A 25,013-nucleotide genomic window follows, 5' to 3' on the forward strand; every position below is an offset into this window, starting at 1 on the left:
CGGTGCAGATGGTTGGACTCCGCCCGTCGCCGACCGTTAGAAGAAAAACGAACGACCACCTGTGATGCAAACGGTTTTCTTTAAAAACATTCGAGTCCAAGGAAGTAAACGGTGGCGGAACAGGTTAACCCGAAGACCAGAGTAACACATTGTTTAGTAAATAACACTGGATTAGCTCGTAAGCAGCCGGAGTTAAATGTCTAAATTAGCCATAGAGGTCAGCAGATATGTAATTCGTAGCTGGAGTTCATAGCTTAACACAGCGTAACATAGCTGTTGTTAGCTAGTAGGTACTACCACTTCCACTCAGCAAACATGTCTAGTGAAATATAACTTTTCATGGCAGTCATTCAGCGCTGTCCGGCTGTGGTGATAATGAATGTATCCGGTCGTGTCATGATGACAGAAAACCTCTCGGACGCTGTTGGAGGAGCAGGTATCTGCTAGCCGGCTGTGTCAGTGTCAGCAATTGGCTTCAATGGAGAGAAGCAGCGAGGAAGGAGCAGCTCCTGATGAAGAGGATGGACACCAGGGAGCCGGCTGGACTGTGAGGACAGACAGGTTGGATGATGAAGAAGTGGAGACGACAGCATCCCAAGGTGGAGTGCCAGAGTCAAGGGGGCTTGTGTACCAGGAACAGGATAACTCAAAGAGAAAGTCTGGACCAACGATATCAAGTGGTGAGATGTCTGAGGACCAAGCAGAAGTCTTGGAGCCAGAGAGGGATGAGAGCTCAGCTGCTCCCTCTGTGTCTCCCTCCAGCCTCATGGACACCTGTGGTCCTTCCATCTCAAGCCTCTCCTCTTCCTCCTGCTCATCCAACCATCATCATACCTATTTTTCTTCCCCATCTTCCTCTTCCTCTTCCCCTGTCCTGTCTCTGACTCCACCCTTGCCTCCCTCTGTGGAGCTCTCAGCTGTGTTGACTGATACAAGGCTGACCCTGGATGTGTACCAGGGAGGAGCAGCTGCACTGCCACTGCTATGGGCGTCCATCCCCGGGCAGCTGAGGGGCCTCCAGTACCTGAGACTGGGCTCTGAAGATGAACCAGGGCTGGCTGGTGCACTGGATGTCCTACCCCATCTGACAGAGCTGCGCTCACTGGCTATTCGGGGTATTGTTCTGACTGATATAAATAGTATCAGTTGCATGTTAACATACATAATTAAATGGCTTAAATGGCTTAGTTCACATTTGTTCTTAGCCTTGGAAAGCTTTCACATACAAAAGTGGATATAGTAAATACTATGTTAATATGTTATGATCTGGCAGTCATTCTATATTTTCTCCTGGATTTGCTCCAATATTTCAACTTTTGACTGATTTTTCTTTCTGATTAAAGGACACTGTTTTTATGACTCGCAAGGTGACCCGCTGCCTGGCCTCCTCACCACTTTGCCCACAGCTGTTTCCTCCCTGTCTCATCTGGTGCACCTGGATCTCTCCTTTAACCAGCTCTCTGCTCTGCCATCCTGCCTGCTCAGCATTTCTTCGCTGTCTTCCTTGCTCCTTTGTCACAACTGCCTCTCAGCTTTGCCTCCTGATATAGGGCAGCTCTCCTCCCTTACCTACCTCTCGCTCCTGGGGAACGAGCTGGTCTCTCTTCCCCCGAGTCTGGGTCAGCTGAAAGCACTACAGACACTGGATGTTTCACATAATCTCCTCCAGCATCTGCCTGATGAAATTGGTTCTCTGGAAGAGCTTGTTAAGCTGGAATTGTCCCACAACAAGCTGAAACGGCTACCAGACACCATGGGTAAGGGTGAGAGGAAGTGTTGAGGAATGTACTGGAGTTCCCATTTTGTTTGATGGAAGTGAAAATCATAAATGTAGCAAAAAATGTGTAAACCTGTCTGCTCTGTTGCCCAGGCTCTCTCCTGTCACTCAGGGAGCTTGTCATCTACAGCAATGACCTCCGCCTGATCCCACTTTGTCTGAACAAACTACCTCTGCTGAAAATAGATGTGCGTGACAATCCACTGGGTCAACCCCCAACCCCACCTCCTCTCCCTCCCACACCTGGTGAGCAGACAAAAAAAAGGGCTTCAAATTGATTTGGTGCTCACATCATTTTGATGGTATAGTCATCAGATAGTGTTTACATGCTGTCAGTACATGCAGTGTCAGTTACATCACTGTTTTCTCACCAGATCAAGCTGAAACAAAAATTCCAGAGTTGCACCTCGGATTTAATCAGCACAGGTACAGTGTCAGTCTCAGCATTGAAATATTTCCTCGGTCTCTTCAGTAATATTGTCAGTTAAGGAGATTGTGATGCTTCTTTTGCTCCTTAGTTTCTGTGTTTCGTCTGCTGGGTGTCATGTGTTTCTCCCAGGGGGGGCTGAGCTGCTGTTCCCCCCGGGGTGCCTGGTGAAAACCACAAGGCTGGAGTGGTTTGAGAAAAGGCCAGAAAAGAAGTGGGTGTGGTTGGAAGAACATGACATCCTACTGAGTCGTCCTCTCGAACTTCGTCCCCATGGTATTACATTTCTTAAGGTATATAAACTTAATTTATTCCATAGCCACATAACTTCTCTCAAGTGTGAAGACTGTACTGAACAGACACAGTAAACATTTTATAGTTGGGATGCACTGATCTAAGTTGTATCTTATGATCACGATTCTTTTAACCCAGCTTTGGGTATCTGCCAATACCAAGAACTGACCCAATACTAATGCTTGCTTTACCAAATTTTAAAATCTGTGTACCTCACTGGAACTCATTTGAATCATTTTTATGTAAGGTAACATGAGGCCATAGATTGTTGTGGCTCTAAAAACTGACCTTTTAGCCTGATGTTACTGAATGAATGTGGCTAATAGCTAAAACAATGAATTAATAATGACACTGATAAAGCAACTGTATTTAAAGTGGATCGATCATAGCCAATATGGTCAGTATCTGCACAGATACTGATTCTGCCTTTTGAACTGGTGTATCTCTATTTCATGGGTCATAGGTTATTTTTCCTCCCTCTTGTAATTCTTTTCTCTTCTGCCCCTTAATGATGTAAATATACTTGAACTTTATAATCCTTACAGCCTGTGGAGGTGTGTGTGCCATATCATCGAACTAAAAGAAGGCAGGTGGTCGTGCGAAGGTTTGACGGACAGTCATGGAGCACTCTGCCCACTGATCTAAGGAGGGGGAGCGACAGCCATAGCAGTCACCCCGGAGGACAACCAGCCAGGGTAAAGCACAAACATCCCACTAAGAATATTATGAAATTGACATGTTTTTTCTTTGCTGTGCGAATTGTAACACTCATGTTGAGAAAAAATTACCTGTTGTACCTGTAGCTGGCGTGCTGCTCAGTGCACCAGTTCTCCTGGTTTATGGCAGTGTCCCGTCCAGTGAAGGACAGTTGCTCTGTTACCCCAGCTGGAGCCCTGCTGGTGTCCAGCTCTGACCCTGGAATCAAGCTCCATTTCCCGCCAGACTCCACTGTACAGACCCGCGCCATAGCTTTACAGGTAGGCACCACAAGTGGAAATTCACCACATCAGCCTCTCAGTGTGGTGTCAGTGGTTGTCTAGGCTTTACGTTTCCTCTGTCTCTGTAGGTGTTGCAGGTGTCAGTGTCAGAGGTACAAGCACTGTGTGGAGATCCTCAGGCCAGGGTCAGCCCTCTCCTCTGCCTCTCCCAGACTCCTAACATACATTTCCTGCAGCCTGTCAAAGTTCAGATCCCTCTGCCACCTGGAGTCACAGGTAAACTGTGCCATTTTCATTTTCTACATGTTTAGAACAGCATGTATCAGCACGTACTAAATGTGTGGTGCTTCTGCAGGCCATACAGTTGATACAACCTGTTTGCATCTGCTCCATGGAGACCCCACTGCCCAAACCTGGACTGATATCACATCACAAGTGTCTCTCTACGTCACTCATTTGTATGCCATTTTCTACATTACACATTTCTCCTGGTAAGTTTCTGTAACATATCCTCATGATGTAGGCTTGATTTATATATTTACACTGTATCAATACAGCTTTGTGTCAACCACTACAGGTACTGGCTGTGGTACACCACTCAGCGCTGTGTTAGTGGGGTGGTCAGGAAGGTCTATCAAAGACTAAAACAGTTCAAGGTCCAGTTCCTCGTCCTCCAGCGGAAGACTGATCCCGCTCAAGTGTTGTTACAGTGTTTACCTGCTAACAAGGTTGTAATTCTCTCTGTGCTGTAACTCTCAGCCTCAGCCCTGCTTGAGTCCAACTGATTTCATCATGAGTGTGAATGCCAGCGTAATATTTATGCATGAATGTTAAACAGTGTTTGTGATGCTTCCTGTCCAGGTGGAAGGCAGAGTGCAGTCTCTGTCAGAGCAGTATGATGGACCTCAGCCTTCAGACCTGTGTGACCTGCTGGAAGGAGAGCAGTTCTTTGCGGGCTTCGAGAGGGGCTTAGATATCAGCACAGGTCTGAAGTCCTCCTTGAGACTCTATCTTAAATAAACATTTTTTTCTTCTGTTCCCTTTCCTTCCAAGGTCTTATGATGTGCTGTTGTGTAATAATTGTCTGGAAACAGCTATTTGTTTGTAGTCTTGATATGATATTTTCCTTTTTCTACAGACAGACCAGACTGTGTGCAGGGAAGACTGTGCTTTGAGTTTTACTCCAGCCTGAAGAATCTGAAGGAAGTGTACATCTGTTCAGCTCAGGGTCAGAGTGGGCCAGTGAGGGGACAAGTAAGACAGACATCATATTCAGCAGATGAGAAACTAATTTTTTTTAAACACATATAATTAAAGTCACGTTGTGTATCTTGTGTATCCAGCTTACATAGTGGTAACTATGGTGCGAAGACAGCATGACCTCACCTACAGTATATTTTACCAATCCTATACCAACCTAACAAATAGACTGCACATATCACCCATCTACATATGGCAGTATGGCAAATTCTACACTATGTAACCAGAACAGGAGAGACTCTGTCAACTGTAATAAAATACAAATCCTGTAATAGATATACTAAAACATTTGTAATGGTTGGTGAGACACAGAAATGTTTTGATTCAACTCCATGGTCAATTTTGAGGTTATTCTGAGATGTTATGGGGTGTTTTTGTATTAGTTATATAGGACAGTGTTTTCTTATATTTTTGTTTGTCAATGCTGTGTATGTAAAAGAAGTGCATGCTAGGAACACCTTTCAACATAATTATACATCAAATTTCAAAATACAGGCTCAAAACGAACTGTAGAATTGATGGTTTAAAACACAAACGGCTAAAAAATATGTCTCGAATAAAATCGATGTAAGCTGAACATTTTATGTAAGTCAGTAATTATTTGGTAGTATCTATTGTATTGCATTTTATAACATTTAAGGAACATTTCCATCTTTGTGGTTACTTAGTGTAAAGTGGATCAATTTACGATCGCTGCCAGTTCAAAATACAGCTGTTATTTTGATCCATGAATCAGTCTGGTAGTATTGTTTAGACAACACACTGACAGTATGTTTTGGACCTTTGTTACAGGTGTCTTTTTATAGAGGGGAGATTCCCAGCAATCTGCCAGAGGAAGTGGCGCAAAAAAGGAAAGGACATGACAGCCAGTGGCTTGCAACTTTACCGCTAAGACTTCCTGTCAGTGGAAAGGACAGATGTTTTTTTTCCCCTTATTTGATACAATAAAAAAAATATTTTTGTGTTTCTGGACAGTGTGTGAATTAGTATGGACCAGTTGTGCATTTTGTTTTAAAATATTGGATTATATCCTATAATTTCAGAGTATGTGTGTATTGGTTAGAAATAAAAAATATGTACAATGTTCCACATTAAAGTTAGCATTTGAACTAGATGCCTATTTCTTCCAACTAAAGTCACAAAGATTATTGTTGTGCTACAAATAACATCAAAACCTGAGGAAAACACTGCATATATTATCTCCCCTCTGTTTCTGCCACAGGCTTTAAACTCGGACAACAGTTACATCATGGAGGAGCTTCAGCATCCTCCTCTGAACCTGGGTGACCCTGAGAGCGGTTATCTGACAGAAGCCAACCTGCTGTCCATCTCTCTTCAGATAGGACACGACTGGCGAGTCATTGGCATCAATCTTGGCCTAAGCTATCAGGAGTTGGACCGTATCCAGTTCAAGCACAGGTTGGAATGACATCCTGTTAAGTCAAGGCTTCCTTATTTGAAATCAACAATATAAGTAATTTGCAGGTTGTGATATTTTTTATTTTTACATTTTTATCATATACTTTTTGAGATTCAAATTCAGTTCAGTTATATGTTTATTTTAACACCAAGACGCGGTCTCCACGTGGCCAAAATGTAATACTATAAATTCAGCCTGGTATATTTGGTTTCTTTGGAAGCTTTGATATCTTGACTATCTTGACTGCAGCAGAGGTTTAGATAAATATGTACATTTTCTGTTAGAGGATCTCTTCGTGAGTTGGTGATGTAGTGAGTGTGTGCATGTGTGTGTTTGCACAGCCGAAACCACTCAGGGAACAAAATGGAGTGAGATGTTATGTGACTGAAGGAAAGCCTGCAGTGGGAGAGAAATGGTAGAGAATTTTGATTGTTTTAATCTGCACTGTCAGCCATCTCTAAGCCATCTGGGACACTGCAGGAGATTACACACAGACTGATGCTCATCTGGCCCTCCCCCTACTCCTCATGCCTCTCATGACTCATCCCGGAGGTGGAAGAAAAATTATGCATTATGTAAAATTCTGTATATATGTGGTTAAGATGGTTTTGTGTGTAAGATTTCAATGTTGGAATGCATACATAATCTATCTTTCAACCCTTTGGTAGGTCACTGCAGCTGGAAACATATAATGTGAAATTTCTTGTGTATGTTTTGTTCTCCCCACCAGGGACAACCTGGGAGCCTTGGTGCTGGACATGCTGTTCCTTTGGGCCCGGGCGCAGAGGAATGCAGGACCTGGGGCAGTGACGCGGCTGGTGGCCGCTATGATAGAGAGCGGCAGGAGAGACCTTGCAGATGAAATTGAGGACATAGTCAGTATAGGACGGAGAAAGTACTCGGAGTCACTGAGGAGAGTGGGCCTGGAAGCAGAGAGCTCCTCCCACAATGAAACACAGCAGTAGCTGAGCCCTCGCTGGGTGCAGATGGCTGACTTATACTTGAGTAACATGTTTGTTTACAATGCGCCTCCATCATCTCATCCTGCTGTGTAACAACTATCCTGGAGTACAAAAAAAATCTCTCTTTCACAATTATGACATTGAGCTACCAGCTGGAAGCATCTTTCACATAACCCAAGGAACAGCAAGTAAAATGGACCAAAAGTTTTCTTTTTTTTTTTTTTTTTTCCAATTTCCCCTTTTTTAAAAAAATTCTCAGTATGCAAGACAGTACTATGACAGCTCATTTCTGCCAGGAAAAGAAGAAAAATGATGAAAGGTTATACTTGATAACAATACTCATGCTAAGTCAAAATTATGAGATAGCAAGTCAGAATTTAAACTTACCAATTTCATATGTCAGTATTATCAGCTGGGACAGCATGTGGCGGATGAGTCAGTGTGTGTATCATCATGGTAACATGTTGTCCTGGAGAGACCGACTGTTGCAGGAGCTACCACAGAGACAGTTTTGAGTATTTTTTACATTTCTATGTCTGGACAAATTTTTGTCACCATGATAGCATCACAGATCACTACAGATTTGTAATTGAGATCAAAATGATGGCCGAATTCGAAGATGGATGTGTTCTGTCCCAGTACTACTGAGCACTAAAGGGCTGGAACGTCAGTATGTTGACGAGTGGTGTGATCCCATCACAAGATGGTCTTCAGTTATGACATAAGTAGGGTCTTTTGACTCAGTATCACATAATTAATTCAAATCTTTGACCAAATAACTCAAATGCCTGGTCAGTATCTCTTAATTTTGGCAAAGTCAGTCAAATCTTTGACTTAATATTTGAAATTGACTTAGTGCCTCATGATTTAAATCTAAAAAATATAGCTGAGAAAGTCAAATATTTTGCCTTGCTACATAGTATATCAAAATTTTTCATTAGTAAACCAAACCTTATACTGAGTATTTCATAATTGTGACTCATCTCATACTTTTGAACCAGTATCTCAAAATCACTGTTTTTGGTTTAGTCAAATTTTTGACTTTGTATCTCATCATTATGTATTACTGATTACTTATTAACTTAAAGTAACAGAAGTTGCTTATTACCTAGCAGTACACTTCTTTTCATCATGCTTGACTTTGCATGTTTTTTTTCATGTCTTGGCAGAAATGGCCGCCATAGAATTCACTTGTCTCTTCCAGGACACAGTTAAGTGGCAGGACAAACACTGGAAGCTGTGTGACAGTGAATAACACACTGAAAGTGCAGGAGGAGGCCATTTGTATGGTTGATTAAATTTCCTCCTTGTGTGCCTTTGGTCCCCGAACAACCAGTTTAGCTGCAGCACCAACTCAGTGACATGTCAGGATATTAGGTTTTTGTAATGTATGAATGTAATGTGTTTAGTAAATAAACCTGTGATATAAAGAAATACTGCGTTTGTCAGCTATTTTATCACTTTTAGCTGAGATTCCTGTCGTGACTCACTGTTTTGTTTTTTTTAGACACATTTATTCCTGCATGCTCCCCTTCATCCCCCTCCCCCCAATATTTCTACTATAGCCATTTTTCTATTTTTATGTTCAAGGTCATACAGTTGAGATGAATCGTCACGATGACGCCGGCCCTCACCCCCCACCCCTACACATTTACTGCATATACAAATGTGTGTACTTCTACTACACACCACTAGAGGAGCCCTTTCTTTGAATCCATTTACTGTGTGCTCCGTCTACCCCATCGCCAGCCAGGCTGCTCCCCCCTCCCTGCCTGCCTCCCTGCTTTCACTCCCACCTCCCCCACCTCCTCCACCTCCCCTCCACTGGACTCAAATGCTAGTAACGCCGGTAGGTTAGCTGCTGTCGGTCTGTCAGCCAAAGATCCAGAGAGCAGAGGCTTTGATTTCACGCTAAAGAAAAACCCCAAACCCGGACAGATAACGGAGGCGCCTCTCTGCGGTACGTACATACCGGGATGCAGTGAAACTCTTGGATGTGGCGGCTGTCTGACTCAAACGTGTCGTTGGCTTGAAGCCGTTGAAATCTCACCTGGGAATAACGGGAGGGCGACATCGGCTCGAGCTGCTGTCGGAATAAACGCAGACGATGAACCGGAGGCTGGGATGCGATCGCACTGACGGGAGGCTGTCGCGTCGTTGCGAGAGGCAGCGGGTCATTGTCCGTTATGTCGGAAATCATACGGCGGCTTTAGAGATGTAACGGGAACGGTTGGGCCCGTTGCTGGCCGTTAAAACGGAAGGTCAGAATTAACGTTAAAAGCCAACAAACGAATAACCGTTACAGTGCGGCCGTTGACGCGGTCTGTCATAGTTTGCCCTTTAACCTTTAGCCGTCAGACAGAGGTGTTCACGGCTGTTCATTACTATGCTAGAGGCGGGCGTGTAATCTCAGGTTTGACCGCTTGTGTCTGACTGTAAGTATATTTGCTTTCTTTTGGGTGTTAACGCAGAATTACCGGGCCAGTTACCATGTTTCCTTCCGTCCTGCAAGCGGCCACAGCGGCCGCCTTCTGCCGGCCACTGGCGCTCAGCACCCAGGGTGTAATCATCATCATGTGGGCTGGGATGTTGGTAGTGGAGGGTAAACCCACTTCAACTGTACCCACCTCCTTTTTCATTGGTAGAGAAGAGTGAATCTGCTCACATCTGACAGGCACAGTCTAGCTAAACATTAACATTAGCATACAACTGCAAGAGAGTCAAACTAATGCAAGATGGAATATAAAAAAAAAAAAAAAAAGTTCTATTATCCCTCAATATCTTGCCTCTTTTCTGCAGTGTTTACCTCCTCATCCTGCCGAGGCCTTAGACTCAAAGCACACATAAGGGGACATTTAACTGTTGAGCAAGATGTGAGATGAACACTGAATTTTGAAATAGTCTATGCTTTTAAAAGAAGCAACTTTTTTTCCACAGCCACTAGTGTATTGGTAGTAGTGGATAGGTTATGATGAGGCCAAGTAGAGTAATAAAGCATTCCTGCAGCCTTGAAATAATTGATGAAGCAGACCATTCTTGGGTGTAAGGTGACTCATCCGGTGCTTTCCGGTTGAAATGTTGTACCTTTTTGGCTCCAGTGCTTAAAACATTGCTTTACTTTCATTCAGCAGAAAACAACAACTGTGTGTAGGATATTTATTTAATCAGCACGCAGGACTACAGGCATGTAGCTAAAGTCCCAGAGGCAAGGACTGCTAAATGTCACTGGTATATGTGCACTGAATGGAAATATGTCGCCAAGCTCTTGGGTAGATGCTGTGCTCCCGTGTGAAAGTTACTGACATTCAGGCCATTCGAGGCCTTACTGAAATCTGAGGACTGTAACCAAATGCCTTAATTCTACATTTGGCTTTCTCACTAAGGAAAACTCTCTTACACTGGAATCATTATTTTCCTGCCAAGGCTGCAGGAAAGATGAGATGAAGGCAAAACAGGAGATGCAAGACAAAAAACCCAGTTGACTTTAGAAAGTGGGCCACCAGGGATACCTGTGGTGTCAGAGGAGGGACTAAACTCTACACCACCTCTCTGCACAGGAGGGCCAGTCTTTCTGGCTGAAAGTTAGACCCAGCTTGATATTTCTGATCCAAAGCCAGTGATTACAACAATGCATAATTGTGCAGGTGTAATGGCCGCATGAACTCAGAGTAGAGCACTTGTGGTGGAAATGCATTGCCGTGTCCAGATCATAACTCTCACTCCACTGGTTGTAAATGGAGATTGCGAGAGAGCTTTCATAAGTAGGTATTAGGTTTATAATCCTGATGCTGTTGGGAAGAGGGAATAGTAATCAGATTTATCTGTGACACCACAAAATTCATCCCTTATTTCCGCAGTGCTGTAGATGTCCAAAAATAGAAACACGTCTTCTAAACCATTATTATAAAAAAGCATGATTACGTAGCAGATGTCAATTTTTTTTTGTGAAGAACAGTAGATACACAGCTACCAGTGCAGAGAACTATTTAAAACTTAATCCTTTTAGAAATAATTGATGCAACAAATATACACAAGAACAACATCAAGCTGAGAGTAAGTCATGTACTGTAATACTAGCTCATAGTAGCCTCACAGTAGAACTAAATAATGCCCACAAATGAAGAAAAATAATGGCTCCAGGGGCAAAGTAACAGTGGACAGACTGAGATTTATATTTGATCTGGCCTCTGTGCTCTTGCAGCTCAGAGACGAACTCGACATCTGATGGAGGATTGCAGGAACGCACATAAGTCTGAAACAGACCTCAGTGCAGATCCTCTGTGGATCGGCCTACAGCGTGTGTGTAGTTAATCAAACCAGTTCATGTGAGACAGATGGACTGGTAAGTAACAACAGCCTCTTCTCTAAGCTAATGAGGTAGGGGCTGTGTGCTTCTCATTTTATAACTGTCCTTTTGACTAGCCAAAGTCACATGAGTTAATGCTGACTACAGTCACTGTAGCCACTCATGCCTTCCTATCAATCACCAATATCACTGTCATTCAGTCAGCAAGACCTTTACTCTGTTTGGCACTCGAGGACAGAGAGGCAGCCAAGGAGCTGTGATGGATAAGGTAAATTTTTCCTTTGTCTGATTTGAATGATAGGAGTGTAATTTGCATTGAATTTTGCATAGTAAATAAACTGGGGCAGACTTGTCTCCAGATTTTATTTGTATCTGCAGGATTATATTATTTGTGATTCATTTTGTGATTAAGACGTGCCTTTCAGTACATTGGTTGAAATAAGTAACCACGTGTATGCTTTGCACCCACGTGTTTCATTTAAATGAAACATGCACAGTACGTGTCTGATATTGTTACGTTTTGGTCAAGAAAAATTCCGAAGACATTTGAGACCATTTGCGTTTTGAACATTTTATTTATCATATTCACCTTAGTTACATAATACTCAACTGATTTTTCATTCAGGAGAATTAAAAGACAGTAGGAATCATATTTAAGATTATTGTTATTATATAGTTTGATATATTGTTACATTATTGCACTGCATATTATATGTGGTGTCATTCATGCATGGTATGTAAATCAGTATGCTGCCACTCTCTGCCTCACCTTTGTGGGATTGCATTTACTACCACAGCAGATCATTACATATGATACTATTAATCATTTAACCTTAGACACTTGTCCATAATCTTATGCTTTTTAATTTAAAACCTGTCAATAAAATGATGTTTTATAGGAGTTTAAAATCTTAATTTTAGCATTGCATGTCGCACTGACAAAGTTCTTACAGATGTACCTATTTGTTGGTAAAACAGTGTTTATTGCCTCATTGTTGAAGTTGAAATGATGAACAAGGGTCAGAACAGAGCTGTTATCTGTGTGACAGTTTCCGGGCTTCCTACTAGCTCTTTCATCAAGTGTGTCCAATGGCTGGTTTAAGTTTTAGGTTCAAGGTTCTGCAAGTTGCACAATAACCTTGTCTATTGTTTACTCATCAGTTCTTATCTGCTTTAGTGGCACAAACTCAAAATGTGACCTCTGTGTGAATGTGTGTGAGAGTCTGAGAGACAGAGAGATATTTAAAGTCACTTGTGGTCGGCTAGTTTGATAAAGAAGTTTTTCATTCACTTTGGATCCATTGTTTCGTCATGTTTCTCATGTCTGGTCAGATGTAACTCTCCTCCTGTAATAACTGAGCGAATTGAGAGATGACTTGACTGAACTGAAATGACTTGAAAGTGATTTACTGACAGGGTTATGTGTGGTCTTGAGAGAGGAATTACCACTTCCCCTGCAGTTTCCTGACAGCTTGTTATTTTTTCTCATGCTTTGGGAATAAAAGGAATTCCTTGAAGATGTGGTTGATGAGTGATGCCACTGTGCTGTGGACTCTGCACACTGGAGCCAGTTGTTTCCATACAGACTCCAATTGTCATGACAAGACACTGCAGCCAGGCTACGACTGTGGGTCAAATAAATGCCCGAGCGTAGACACAGTTGTGTGGTTCAGATGAACTGAAGTGGACCAGTAAAGCCGCGGGCATGGTGGAGAAGGAGAGAGATGTCAGTTTGATGGGTGACTCATGTAAGACTGCAGTGCTGTTTAAGCTCAGTCCTATCACTAACAGAGCATATAGTCTTCTGTAAATTGTGGTTTAAAGAGAAGCCAGAGTGCTGACTGTGGAGTTAACAACAACTTGTTATGTGAATATTCTTGAGGAAGTCAGGCAGGAAACAGGGAAACAAAAGTAGAATGCAGTGAAGTGAAAAAAAGTGGGGCAAATATCACTGCTGGGTGAGAAACGGTGTGGGTGAGGTAGATGAACAGTCAGAGGGAGATGAGTGATGGAGGTGAGCTGTGAAAGTGTGAGGGAGCTGAGAGGAGAGCACCCAGCCAACAGAGACCAGAGAGGCGTCTCGCTGACCTGCTCTGAACCCCCCCTTCCTCCTCCTCCCTTCCCCACCTCTGGAGCAGCCAGCGAGGGCCTCAAGTTCCCCATCCAAACTAAACACACCAGACCACAGCTGCATTCATGGCGAGATACCGTTATCAGAAACCTAAACATCCACGCACGCTGCGCAATCTCTCTGAAACTGATCCTGAGGAATTAGTGACATTTGAGTCACACAACCGTACGCATGCACACTTCACACAGAAACCCACAAGTCAGCAAAGATCTGAGACGGAAAAGCTGCGTTTGAGAGTCGTGACTCGTGACTGAGGGAAATGATGGGGGAGGGCTGGTGAGGAGGAGAGAGGAGGAGGCGAGTAGTACACGCAGAGGCAGGTTGTGATTGGTGGATGGAGGGGGTGGAGAGAATGAAAAGGGAAATGGGAAGCATCTTTTCACACTGAGGGCATTCTGTACTGTACCAGAAATAGGGAGCATCTTAGCTACATCATCTGTTTGCTCTGAATTATCGTTTTAGCATTCAGAGGAAAGAGCTTCCTCTGCAAGACTCCAGTTTCACACTGAAAGAGCTTATGCATAAAACATGAATGTTCAAGGACGCGCGTGACGTGCAGATGATCCAGTGGCGATAGATTTGTTTAGCAGAAAGTAATCCCTCCTCAGTGATGGCTAAAGCTCTGTTTTGAGGGAGGTGTCACTGTGGTAATGAATCTTGTGCCAATGTAGGATTAACAAATGGTATACAGAGTTTCTGATAATAAACTATGCCTTATTTATTTAGTCAACTGCCAAAAATATAATAGCAGCTAAACTGATGATTGATTTTTCCAGGAAAAATAGAATAGATTTTCTGCCTTTCTTTGTCTTATGTGATTGTAAACTGATTGTCTTTGGATTTTGGGGTGGTCGTAGGACTACACACACTCCTCAACTGCAAACACCACTTATATTGTTGCAAGTTTCAGCTGGGCTTCAGTTGCCCACCTAGCACAGTGCACAGGGCATTTGCTTGCCATTCCAGGCTTAATACTGTAATTGAGGGCTGTATTTGGTTTGGTCCACAGCGCACCTGGCAGTAGAGTCAAAAGTTCAACTGGACATACTCTTCAGTTTTTGTCACTGCTCAAACATTGTCTTGGTCGTTTGTGGGTTCCACAGTGGTGGAGTAAAGTTGGACTCAAAGCTATTTTCACGGGGCATCTCAACACCACAGGTTAGCACTTCTATCTAACATCTCATGAAAAAAAAAGCAGCACTTCTGATGTAGATCTCTGACGTGCTTTTAGCTGTTTATTTGGGGGGTGGGGGGTGGACCTCTAGCTTTTCTGGTGGGAATGCATTTATTGGAAGTTACCTTGGACATTGAACGTGAACAAAACCAGCAGTTCGATCACACCACCCTGGGCTTTAGTAAGCTACACATGATAGACATTTTTCACCGTTTTCCAAGATTTTATAGACCAAACTATTAAGTGTGAAAATAATTCATAATGAAAACAATCATTAGTTGCTGCTCTAGCCAACTGATATTAGTTTTTGATGTAAAACTAGAATTGGGGGGGGGGTGTATTTATGGTGGTGTTACTAAAAGCAAGTCTATGTTGCAATGTGTCTGAAAACAACATTGCTTCATTCTAACTTTTGAAATGTATTGATCTTCTATTTTGTGGAAAGAGTTCAGTGTTTAATGAGAACATCTCCTTTGCTATATCTTTACAGATATCCCCTAACTTTAACTAGAGACGAGTGGACAAAGCATAATCGGACTACACACTCCCACTTGAACAGCAACACACTACTGTAACAAACAACAAAAGACAAAGACGACCACTGAGTGACCAGCTAACAGACAGATTGGCACTTTGACCTGCCGGGGCTTGAGATAAATGGCTGACAAGCAGATCAGGTAAGTTTGATATGGAACGACTTAAAATTGAATTATGCAATAGTTTGCAACAGCAGCACTGTGACCTTCTTTTCATCCAGTAACCTTTCATAAGTCATATCTTTCTCTGTGGTCATCACCTTCATGCAGTTTGCCTGCCAAATTGATCAATGGGGGGATCGCTGGCCTAATCGGAGTGACCTGTGTGTTTCCCATTGACCTGGCCAAGACTCGCTTGCAAAACCAGCAAAATGGATCTCGCCTTTACACCAGCATGTATGAAATTTCTTTATTTTTACTTTTACACATGAACAGTCCCTGACTCACTGAAAGCTCACTGCTGGGCTATGACCAGAATAAATCAGCAGTACAATTCAGGTTATCAGCAGATTCCTTTTGTACCTCCTGTAGGCAGCCGTTTGACTAACATACCAATGGTTGTGTTTGTGTTTCAGGTCAGATTGCCTTATTAAGACCATTCGGTCAGAGGGGTATTTTGGGATGTATCGAGGTAAGTTTTCCACTCTATCAGGAGAATGTTGTGATTAATGTGTGTGTTGAGTACCATAAGATTCTTACTTTCAGCTGCAGACATCAAATAGAAGGATTCCTGTCTGATTAGAACAGGCAATTATCTGTAAAAAAAAAAAGCTTCCACCATGGTCTGCCTCATTCTCTCTCTTTCTCTCCTCTATTTTTTCTTTTCTCCGTGCCTCCCTCATCCTTGGTCTCCGTCCTTTTCATCCTCCCAGGAGCAGCGGTGAACTTAACACTAGTCACGCCAGAGAAAGCCATCAAACTGGCCGCCAACGACTTCTTCAGGCATCACCTCTCCAAGGATGGGTGAGGCATGAAAGTGCTGACAGGCTGACTGACACACACCCACTCCCCTCATTCACACTGTGATTAACTGGCGTGTTTACTAACATGTAACCTGACACATTAGCTGTCTGTATTCTCACCAAGGCTCCAGTTAATCCTCCACTGTTATGTCATCTCCTCCGAGGCACAGAGCATTTCACGGTGGTTTGTTAATTGTCTGGTTTAAAAATACAGAATTACTTGCAGGTGTGACAGCAGAGGCTCTGTCTGAAATCACATTACCAAGTAAAAATTTGCACATCATGTTATCACATGTCAAAGTTTTAGCAACCATCATCTGGTGTTGCTGAAACTGAGCATCCATTGTCTCTCATGAACACTGCAGAGATAAACCTGAAGGTTTCTGGGCCATCTATCTTCATCACTATGGTGACAAACATGCAGGCTGATCAATGATTGACTTGTCTGGCCCAGCTACTCACCTTGTGAATTATTAATCTGGCCTCATGGCTGACATGTTGATATGGAAAACCAAGATTAGCATCGCTAGCGCAGGTAGTGACAACTCCCTTTTCCATCTATGGAAATAAAGTTGCACGGCTCTCACACTGACATTGTAGTTGCATGCTTTTGTCTGATCTTGTTTTTATCTTTTTTTTTTTTTTTTTTTCCAGAAAACTCACTCTGGTCAAAGAGATGCTGGCTGGGTGCGGGGCAGGTACATGCCAGGTGAGTGAGTGAGTGAGTGAGTGAGATGCTCCTTTTAACTGCATCCTCCTGTTCTCCATCTGGAACTCCCGCCTTCAGCACTGCCAATGTCAGCTCACGTACAAACCACTGGGCCTCAGCCATTGCCTCATTTATCTCTGCCTCCAGCAAGAATTAGACACGACTAGTTTAAACGAGAGGTGGTTGCTGCAGAAACGCGCTTGCAGTTTGTCTCTGTCTCTGTTGTCTCTGTCCCCTGTTATCTGTGGTCTGAATGTGACCTGTAATGTTACATTTTCATGAATGATTTGTAATTACTGAAATGCTGTCCTGTTAGCAGGCGATACCCTAGCACCTAGATGTAAGTGATCAGATAAGACACTGAGAGAGTGCTTGGCCATGTGCACTGAGTGAGTGAGTCAGAGGGAAGTGCCTGTTGTCAATGAGGGCAAAGGCTTCAAGCCCAAGGAACGTGATTAGATTAAGTGTAGCAGACCTTGGATTAAGATTGCAGCTGAGAACGTGGCCATCTCACCCTTAATCCAGTCAACTTGCTACTACTATGTGGATTACAGAGAAAAACAAGTGTTGACATTTAGCTAATGATTGCCAGTTGATTTACACTGGACATTCGTTTCGTATGTCGCACTGAGTACTTATCAACCCTTAACGCTGACTTTCAAATCACTTGCATTCACATGTAGGAAAAGTAACTAAGCTGGTAAATTCAGAGTGTGCATATGTTGACACTGTACCTGAGTCTGTCATTTTGTTTTGTTGTAGGTTATTGTCACAACTCCTATGGAGATGCTGAAAATCCAGCTCCAAGATGCTGGACGACTTGGTAAGAGAAAATGAAATCCACATGGTGGTATAGCAAAGAATGAAGTGCATGTGGTAAAGTAGAGAAACAGTGGCCTCGTGTGGCCATGTCAGAGATTACAACTGCTTTATCGCAGTTTCTTCTTACTGTTATGAATCCAAAATGTCTGCCCATATACCTGCTATAGTGTATCATGGTGTAATCATTGTCATTGTTCTCAGGTAGCCTCAAGTTGTGAATCTGCTGATATTAATATTGTGTGTGCTATTGTGCTCCTCAGCGGCTCAGAGGAAGCTGATGCCAGAGACGGTGGCAGCAGGTACTGTGGAGACCAAGTCCCCGACAGCCATGCAGCTCACAAGAGAATTACTGAGGGAAAAGGGCATTGCTGGGCTGTATAAAGGCCTTGGTGCCACATTGCTCAGGTGAAACAGATCCGGCAACCCGAGAGTAGTTTTAGCAACCAACTGTAATGAGCTTCTTAAGACTTACTGTGATCATCCGTCTGATTTTTCTCTTTTTGTAGGGATGTTCCTTTCTCCATCATCTATTTCCCCCTTTTTGCCAATCTGAATAACCTGGGCAAAAAAGGTGCAGATGGCCCTTCTCCTTTCTACGTGTCATTTATATCAGGCTGCCTCGCGGGGAGCACAGCGGCCGTCGCTGTCAACCCTGTTGATGGTGAGCAGTGAGGCCGTGAACATTGTTACAGCAATCCATGCGCTGACACTTGATGTTCTATATTCACCTGAGCTCTGTGTGTTGCAGTGATAAAGACTCGACTGCAGTCCCTGAACAGAGGGAGCACAGAAGACACGTACAGCGGAGTGACTGACTGTATCAGGTGACCTCATTATGTCTTCACTGCAACACCATGTGTGAAGCTGTGTGCATGGCGTGCCTCCATATCTACTGACACATAGCTACTGCTGGCTGTATGCTTCAGAACATATAATGAGCTTTCGTTTTGCTCTCTAGGAAAATCATGCGTAATGAGGGTCCAGGAGCGTTCCTGAAGGGAGCCTACTGTCGAGCCTTGGTCATTGCACCTCTGTTTGGCATCGCCCAGGTGGTCTACTTCCTGGGTGTGGGTGAATTTATCCTCAGCTTCTTGCCTAAAAAAGACAACTAAGAAGCGCCTCCTTTCTGCCTTTCCCTCCCATAATGCATTACACCAACTGTGTGAGGATTCATCTCATTCTGAAAGAAGTTTTCGATGGGTCAAAGCAATGACCAATCAGTTAATTTTGTTTTCAAATTTGTTGTGTTGAATGTTGAAGTAGTTTAAGAGGGAGCCTTTGTTTGCCAAGCTGCCTAAGGTGGCACACAGAATTCCAGTAGGCACGCTCAGCTAGCTCTCTGGAAATTAAGCCACAAATATCAGTTGAAGTTTTAAAGGAATATTGCTTTATATTAACACTGAATCACATTTTGGAATACGATTGTTCAAGTACTGCCCTTGGTTGCTGCGGTTCTGCAAGCCCTACAGTACTTTATTTCAAAAATAGCATTAGCCTCTAAATGACAGAGAAGACAACAGTGATCTACTGAAAATGATAACCCCTAACTAGCTAAATTAAATGCACATACTATACTTAAATTTGAGACCATTAACTCTGGTATAGTGACTCTAGTATTTACTAAAATGCTATTTCCAATTTTTCACCTGAACATATGTCTTAAAAGATGATGGAATACTCAGAAGTAGAGCAAAATATAAACCCTCTGTTTCAGGCAAAGACCCAGGGAATGTGTTGATGTGATAACAGCACACCCCTTCTGATCTTTCCTGAGAAGCCACATCCCTTCCTGTAAGTGGTTGTAATGAACTCAGCCATTCAGCTCCAAGCAGACTTTGATTGCCTTGGCTTTTTAAGTAGATCAGGTTCCATCTGATATTTAGTGCTACCACAATGCTTCGACTGTTTTGCCTCTGTGAAAGACGGCTCTGTATCGTGGTCACACACTAGACTGAAGAGACAGTGTACAACATTTGGGCATTATGCACTACCGATCTACATGTACACATTGTTTAACCTCGACACAGAATCACAAAAAAACCCCCAGCTTCTATAGTCTTTTTCCCTGAGGATTAAAACTGTCAAACTGTTGTACTTGAGGCCACACCCCAATCAGTGATGTCACAGCAGGGGTTTTGCCTTTGAGGGATGATGGAAAACACCTGCTGTGACATCACTGATTGGATTGCGTCCAAAAGTGCAGTGTGCTTTAAAATTTCAGTCCACAGAGAACCATGCAGCAGCAGTCTTTCTTTCTCTGTGATTCATTGTGAATTCAGATGAAGAGCAATAGCTCTGAACACTAAATGGGTTGAAAGTAATTTTAATAGAATACCAGATTATGAGTAAATATTCAGTAATTATGCTGAGAAATGGTCAGACATCACCTGCTGAGGCCCCATGAGTAAACTCATCCATTGTGGAGCGAGTAAGACCTTAGCTGGAGTAGCTCACGTCCCCTTAGATCCAGGCATACTTATTATTGTTTACGGATGAGTTAACGCTCAATTAAAATTATTTTCTTTTCCGAACTTGAATTCAGTGGCAGGACCCAAAGAGCTAATGAAAAACCCTTCTTTATCACAAAATCAAACCAATGTATGTTCAGTGTTCTGTGGTTTCTACCAAACATCTCTGCTTGTTTGCTTTAGAGGTTTTGTTTGCTTTAAGCTGCTGGGGAGAGCAGCCCTGTCCTGTCTTGTTTATGCATCACAACACTGAAGCCCTGCCATTGGTTTATCTCGCCGGAGATCAAGGTGACTTTGACATGTATTACCCAATCACATTCCTTCCTCTCTCCCACTGTTCAAGCAGCTCGTCTGTTGTACTGTTGCACTGTAGATGCGTGATGCAACTTTTCAGTGTATTATCATTTGTGGGAGTGAGACCTATTTATGAATATTCCTTTCTATAGGCAGTATAGCACTATATATTTGAATGTGTTGTTTTTTTCTGTGTCAAAGTGTCCACCTTAACTATATTGTACATATGCAGATGATATGAACTTTATGTTTTAGGATTTATTGTTTGTTTTGTACATGATGGCTTATTTGCACACCTACCTCTCCAGCTCCCCCCTCAATCCATATTGTGGTGATTTTATGTTATGATGGTGTGGACATATCGAATGAAGGAACTTGTTTTAATGCAACAAGCATCATTTGAACTTTAATGCAGCAATTTGTTGAGGGTTTTTTTTACTGTATGCAAAGGGGAACAATAGTCTAGATCTAGGATGGTGTTTTGGAGGTGCCCTTTCTCCCGAGCTACTGGTTAATTCTGTGGGTCAGCTCATTGTCCTGTTTCCTGCTGTTTTATTAACAAGGACCAAATGAAGCATCATGTAATGATGAAAAAACAGAAATGTAGTTAGTTTTAAGTGAATGACCTATGGCACTGCTTAAACAGTTATGGAAATGAAATACACTCTGGACAAAGCCAGCAGGGACCTGCTGACATCTGTCTGTCTGAATGGTGCTTCTGTCATGACGTAGCTGCAACGTGACCAATGCTGCACTGACTGAATTACATGCTAGCGAATCTCAGCGTTGTCTTAACTGAAAGCCATAGGTCAGGGAGGGACAGCAGAACTTCCAGGCACCTCCAGCCACGTTGACAAATGACAAGCAGAGCCGCAGGAAAATGGCGAAAACAGACCTGCCTGCTCGTGTGAGCTCGTCTTTATGAATTACTCTTGTAGTTTTTTCAACATTCCGATTGCCAGTTCATCTCATATATGCGGTTATTGTGATCATAATGCCTATTTTTGTGTTGTTGAGATTATTGTTATGATTTTTGAACAACCCCCCTCGACCCTCCTAGATTTTTATTTGATCTGTCTTTGGTTTAATCTTGAAAATGTTGTGCAAATCATTTTGTTTTACCCAGCTGTGAACTTTCTCTGACCTTGTGCATTCGGTTATGTATGTGCGTGTGTGTCTGACTGTGTAGTGATGTAGTTGATGTGTACTTCTTAGTGTGACACTGCGGTATTTTTCTCTTTGATTGTCAGACCCATGCTCTCTCCCCTCCTTCCCTCTATGTGTCACACTCCTCTGCCATCCACTCTCCCCTGCATCCACAGCCGGGGTGCAGGTTAACGCAGAGGAGCTCTAAACACCAAATGTATGACTTAGAGTGTGTACAATCAAAGAAAGCACAAAGGATTATTAGGCACAAGAGACCACATGGCCCACTTTCAATACTCAGACCTTGGAAAAGTATGTGCTGCTTTTGCAGAAATGGATCAAAGTGTGATTTATTTCAGTGGAGATGTTGAGATTAACTTTGTAGTCTTGTAAGAAAGTTTATCTATGTCTGTAAAACTTGATCCATATAGGGCTGAGACAACAGGTCATTATAAGAGACCCATAATGTGATGGTGTCCACTATGTTACCCATCAGCAGTTAGTCACAAAATGTATATCGCCTACATATTTTAAATGAATCAGATATGAGAATGTAACGTAGATATTGAGATGTATTATAATTATAGTGAAGAGTTTATTACATTTTAATCTAAAGATTTGTGCTTTACACATTCACTGAATTCATGAACCAGCTCACTGATATGCAATAAGTAAAAGCCACACACAGAACACCAGAAAGAAATAAACACAGAAGAAACCCCACTGAACACAACCTGTCAATCACATCGTCACACAATGTATGAATAATGCAACTGGGACCTTGGAGGCCTTCTGGGGTCTGAGCTCTCCTCATGGCCTCTGTTCTCTTCCTCCAAGAGGAATTGTGCATTATAGCACTTTAAAAAAAAACAAGGACCCCCCCACCCCACTGTCCATCTACAAAGTGTCTCTCTATGACATAGAGGGTGTCTATGAATATGTGTGGTGAATGACACAGTTATCCTAAACATTGTTTACAATGCAATGAAAAAAAACAAATAAAACATTGTGTTTCTTGTCACAATTTGCTGTTCAATAAACTGACTGTCCTGAAATCTCCTGATGTGGTCGTCTGTGCTGAGGGTTACACTTTTCTGTCTTTTTTTTTTTTTTTTTTTTTTCATACCCATCACTGCATCTGCTTTCAAGGTCTGGTGGTTATGTGACAGAATACAAAAGAACTGAGGCTGCTGTTTTTATTGTCTGTAATAGTGCTGTGAAACCCAAACAGCAGGGCGATGTTTTGAAGAGTATGAGGATGACACTGGCTCCTTGGGGCATGGGAACAGCTGAGCCTGTTGTGATGGTGATGATTTTGCTGCCTTGCAGAGCCACCAGGTGTCAGTGTGGGGTCGCAGTAGAGCTATGAACCTCGCATGGTTGGGAGTGGGAAGGGTGTCAACAGTGCCATATACTACAGGTGTATGCTAAGCTTGGGGGATGTGGCGGTAAATCATGCACTCCGATCTCACTCTCTGTCGAGCTGCCTTATCCTCAGTCACGCTAGTTTCTCTCTCTTGCAGCTGTGATATAGCTCATACACAGATGTGCCTTTTTTTTTTTTTTTTTTGCCTGTGGTCGTTGTTGTTTCACTTGATAAATAATGTGCTTCTACGTGTTTATAAGGTGCCCGACAAGAGTATGGAAATATATCTTTGTGAGGATTTCACCAAATGTTTATGGTGTATAAATCCCACATGATTCCTGCACGTTTCAGCAGAACAGATGCTGTGACAGGGCTTTATTCATTATTAATCCTCGGCTGTTTGCGATGTATTCAGCATAACTGTTTATAGCATTAGTTTCCAGGGTACTGTTTTGCAGCACCCTGCAGCATAATTACATCATAGCACCTTCATAACCCTGCACTCACACACACACACACACACACACACACACACACACACACACACACACACTCACACACACACACACACACACACACACACACACACACGCACATACATATTGCTGTCTTTCCATACGTCTGTTGTATCCAGATCTTATTTCAGCCAGATTCAGATTGAATGTTGTGCCTCTGTGAGGGGCTCCTTTCATCATACTATCTACTCCAGTGTTTACACACATAAGAGATTAGCCAAAGGCTCCATTTACTACAATGACAAGACTTTGAAATATAGAAATGATCACCAGCCACTGTTCTTCTACACATTCAAATCCCTTTCATGTGTCATGACTTAAGCTTCCACCGTGAACTATTATTAGCCTTTCATGCTTTCTTGGAAAAGGAGGGGGAGAAGGTGGAGGAAGAGGTAGTCAAAGTTGAGCTTAAAGGGAAAGAATGATGGAGGTGAAGGGGAAATCAAGAGGTGGGGACAGTAAAGGACCATCGATATAAGGAGCAGAGAGCCGGAGGAAGGGAGGGGATGGTGGTGATGTGTATATAGGTCACTAAATCAATGGGAATCAGGTTTTTGAAGGGGAGAGAAGGGGGTATTTATAGATACCAGTGGAGACAGATGCATCAGTGACAGGCACAATGATGCTGGGAGCACAGGAGGGGGAAATCTGGGAATAGACTGTGGTCAAATTAGTCTGCAGAGAATTCTCCTAACAAATGGCAAAAGATTCTCAATAGTGAGCAAATAGCATGGAGCGCATTGCAAAACAAAATATAATCAAATGGAAATCACTGCAGGATGCTTTGAGCAAATGACCTTCCCAGCTCTATTGACAAAACCCAGGCAAACTGTTAGTTGCGTTTTTGCAAATGCTCACAGCATTTGCATCTACAGTACAGCTCCACTCATATCCTACTGAATTGTAATCTGTGATGTGAGAGAGTCACATGATTGAATGGGATATTAGCTTTCTGTTTTGCAGGCTTGTAAGGAGAACCTGCACATATATTACTCAGGCACACTGCAAGCCACTGAAAGGCTGTGAAGTACAATGAAGACAATACATTACTTCTATTTTAACCATTTCCACAAAATGCTAATATGTCTTTGTGCAGTGGTTAACCGTCAGAACTTATCCCATTTATTTTATAATGTTCCATGTCTCAGTCTACCAGCTTAAAGTAACTAGAAGTTCAATCATAAATTGGAAATTTGCTCTGAGAACAAGAAGAAAAAATAATTGAAGAAAGTGTTTTAAATTGCCTTCTGACTGGATTTTTCTAGGACTATGTCAAGGTCATGGACAAATTGTTCCCTCTCCACTTACAGGGCTGCCTATGCGTGATGTAAGACAGCCTGAATACTGAGTGGTAAAATAATCTACATCTCATTTCTGCATCTAATTTGGGGAGTATTTGCATTGCAACCACATCACCTTGCATCAAAAAACTGGCAGAGGACACGCCCAATTACTCCTTGAGAGCTCTTAATCTCTGGCCTGTGCCTAATAATGTGGTCGATAAAC

General features: G+C 42.7%; 2 protein-coding genes and 1 long non-coding RNA gene across 10 annotated transcripts; 2 read left to right on the forward strand and 1 right to left on the reverse strand.

Moving 5' to 3' along the window:
- Window positions 1-50: 50 nt before the first annotated feature.
- On the forward strand, window positions 51-7,414 carry pidd1 (p53-induced death domain protein 1). Of its 3 annotated transcripts, none has more exons than XM_071497321.1 (15): window positions 51-1,115; window positions 1,344-1,757; window positions 1,871-2,023; window positions 2,152-2,203; window positions 2,296-2,497; window positions 3,044-3,193; window positions 3,302-3,475; window positions 3,565-3,712; window positions 3,792-3,927; window positions 4,014-4,164; window positions 4,298-4,421; window positions 4,575-4,690; window positions 5,489-5,596; window positions 5,919-6,115; window positions 6,458-6,591. In XM_071497321.1, exons 1-15 carry the CDS (start codon window positions 479-481, stop codon window positions 6,486-6,488), a joined length of 2,793 nt encoding a protein of 930 aa, XP_071353422.1. In that variant the 5' UTR covers window positions 51-478; the 3' UTR covers window positions 6,489-6,591. The 3 variants fall into 3 exon arrangements, with proteins under 3 accessions (XP_071353422.1, XP_071353429.1, XP_071353419.1); XM_071497318.1 differs by lacking the exon at window positions 6,458-6,591 and adding an exon at window positions 6,847-7,414 and having other exon boundaries at window positions 52-1,115; XM_071497328.1 differs by lacking the exon at window positions 6,458-6,591 and having other exon boundaries at window positions 5,489-5,545; window positions 5,917-6,058.
- Window positions 6,175-9,846, reverse strand: LOC139632444 (uncharacterized). Of its 2 annotated transcripts, XR_011693561.1 has the most exons (3): window positions 9,568-9,846; window positions 7,466-7,572; window positions 6,175-6,967 (listed from the first exon to the last, which is right to left on the reverse strand). It is a non-coding gene; the product is annotated as an uncharacterized lncRNA (long non-coding RNA). The 2 variants fall into 2 exon arrangements; XR_011693559.1 differs by lacking the exon at window positions 9,568-9,846 and having other exon boundaries at window positions 7,466-8,171.
- slc25a22a (solute carrier family 25 member 22a) lies at window positions 8,876-22,681 on the forward strand. Of its 5 annotated transcripts, none has more exons than XM_071497360.1 (12): window positions 8,876-9,038; window positions 14,525-14,673; window positions 15,180-15,366; window positions 15,496-15,621; window positions 15,801-15,856; window positions 16,098-16,188; window positions 16,842-16,896; window positions 17,659-17,719; window positions 17,979-18,123; window positions 18,225-18,379; window positions 18,467-18,542; window positions 18,677-22,681. In XM_071497360.1, exons 3-12 carry the CDS (start codon window positions 15,347-15,349, stop codon window positions 18,828-18,830), a joined length of 939 nt encoding a protein of 312 aa, XP_071353461.1. In that variant the 5' UTR covers window positions 8,876-9,038; window positions 14,525-14,673; window positions 15,180-15,346; the 3' UTR covers window positions 18,831-22,681. The 5 variants fall into 5 exon arrangements, with proteins under 5 accessions (XP_071353461.1, XP_071353439.1, XP_071353445.1 ...); XM_071497355.1 differs by lacking the exon at window positions 8,876-9,038 and adding an exon at window positions 9,966-11,652; XM_071497338.1 differs by lacking the exon at window positions 14,525-14,673.
- The last annotated feature ends 2,332 nt before the right edge of the window (window positions 22,682-25,013 follow it).

This window comes from Trachinotus anak, unplaced genomic scaffold (assembly GCF_046630095.1).
Source record: "Trachinotus anak isolate AG129_WGS33_773 ecotype Australia unplaced genomic scaffold, CSIRO_AGI_Tana_v1 ptg000002l, whole genome shotgun sequence".
Classification (NCBI taxonomy): Eukaryota; Metazoa; Chordata; class Actinopteri; order Carangiformes; family Carangidae; genus Trachinotus; species Trachinotus anak.

Coding starts and splice junctions, on each gene's coding strand:
- pidd1 (XM_071497318.1), top strand. CDS start 479: ATGGAGAGAAGCAGCGAGGAAGGAGCAGCTCCTGATGAAGAGGATGGA. Junction 1,116..1,343: donor GCGCTCACTGGCTATTCGGG/GTATTGTTCTGA, acceptor TTCTGATTAAAG/GACACTGTTTTTATGACTCG. Junction 3,476..3,564: donor CCCGCGCCATAGCTTTACAG/GTAGGCACCACA, acceptor CTGTCTCTGTAG/GTGTTGCAGGTGTCAGTGTC.
- slc25a22a (XM_071497360.1), top strand. CDS start 15,347: ATGGCTGACAAGCAGATCAG. Junction 18,124..18,224: donor CTTGGTGCCACATTGCTCAG/GTGAAACAGATC, acceptor CTCTTTTTGTAG/GGATGTTCCTTTCTCCATCA. Junction 18,380..18,466: donor CGCTGTCAACCCTGTTGATG/GTGAGCAGTGAG, acceptor TGTGTGTTGCAG/TGATAAAGACTCGACTGCAG.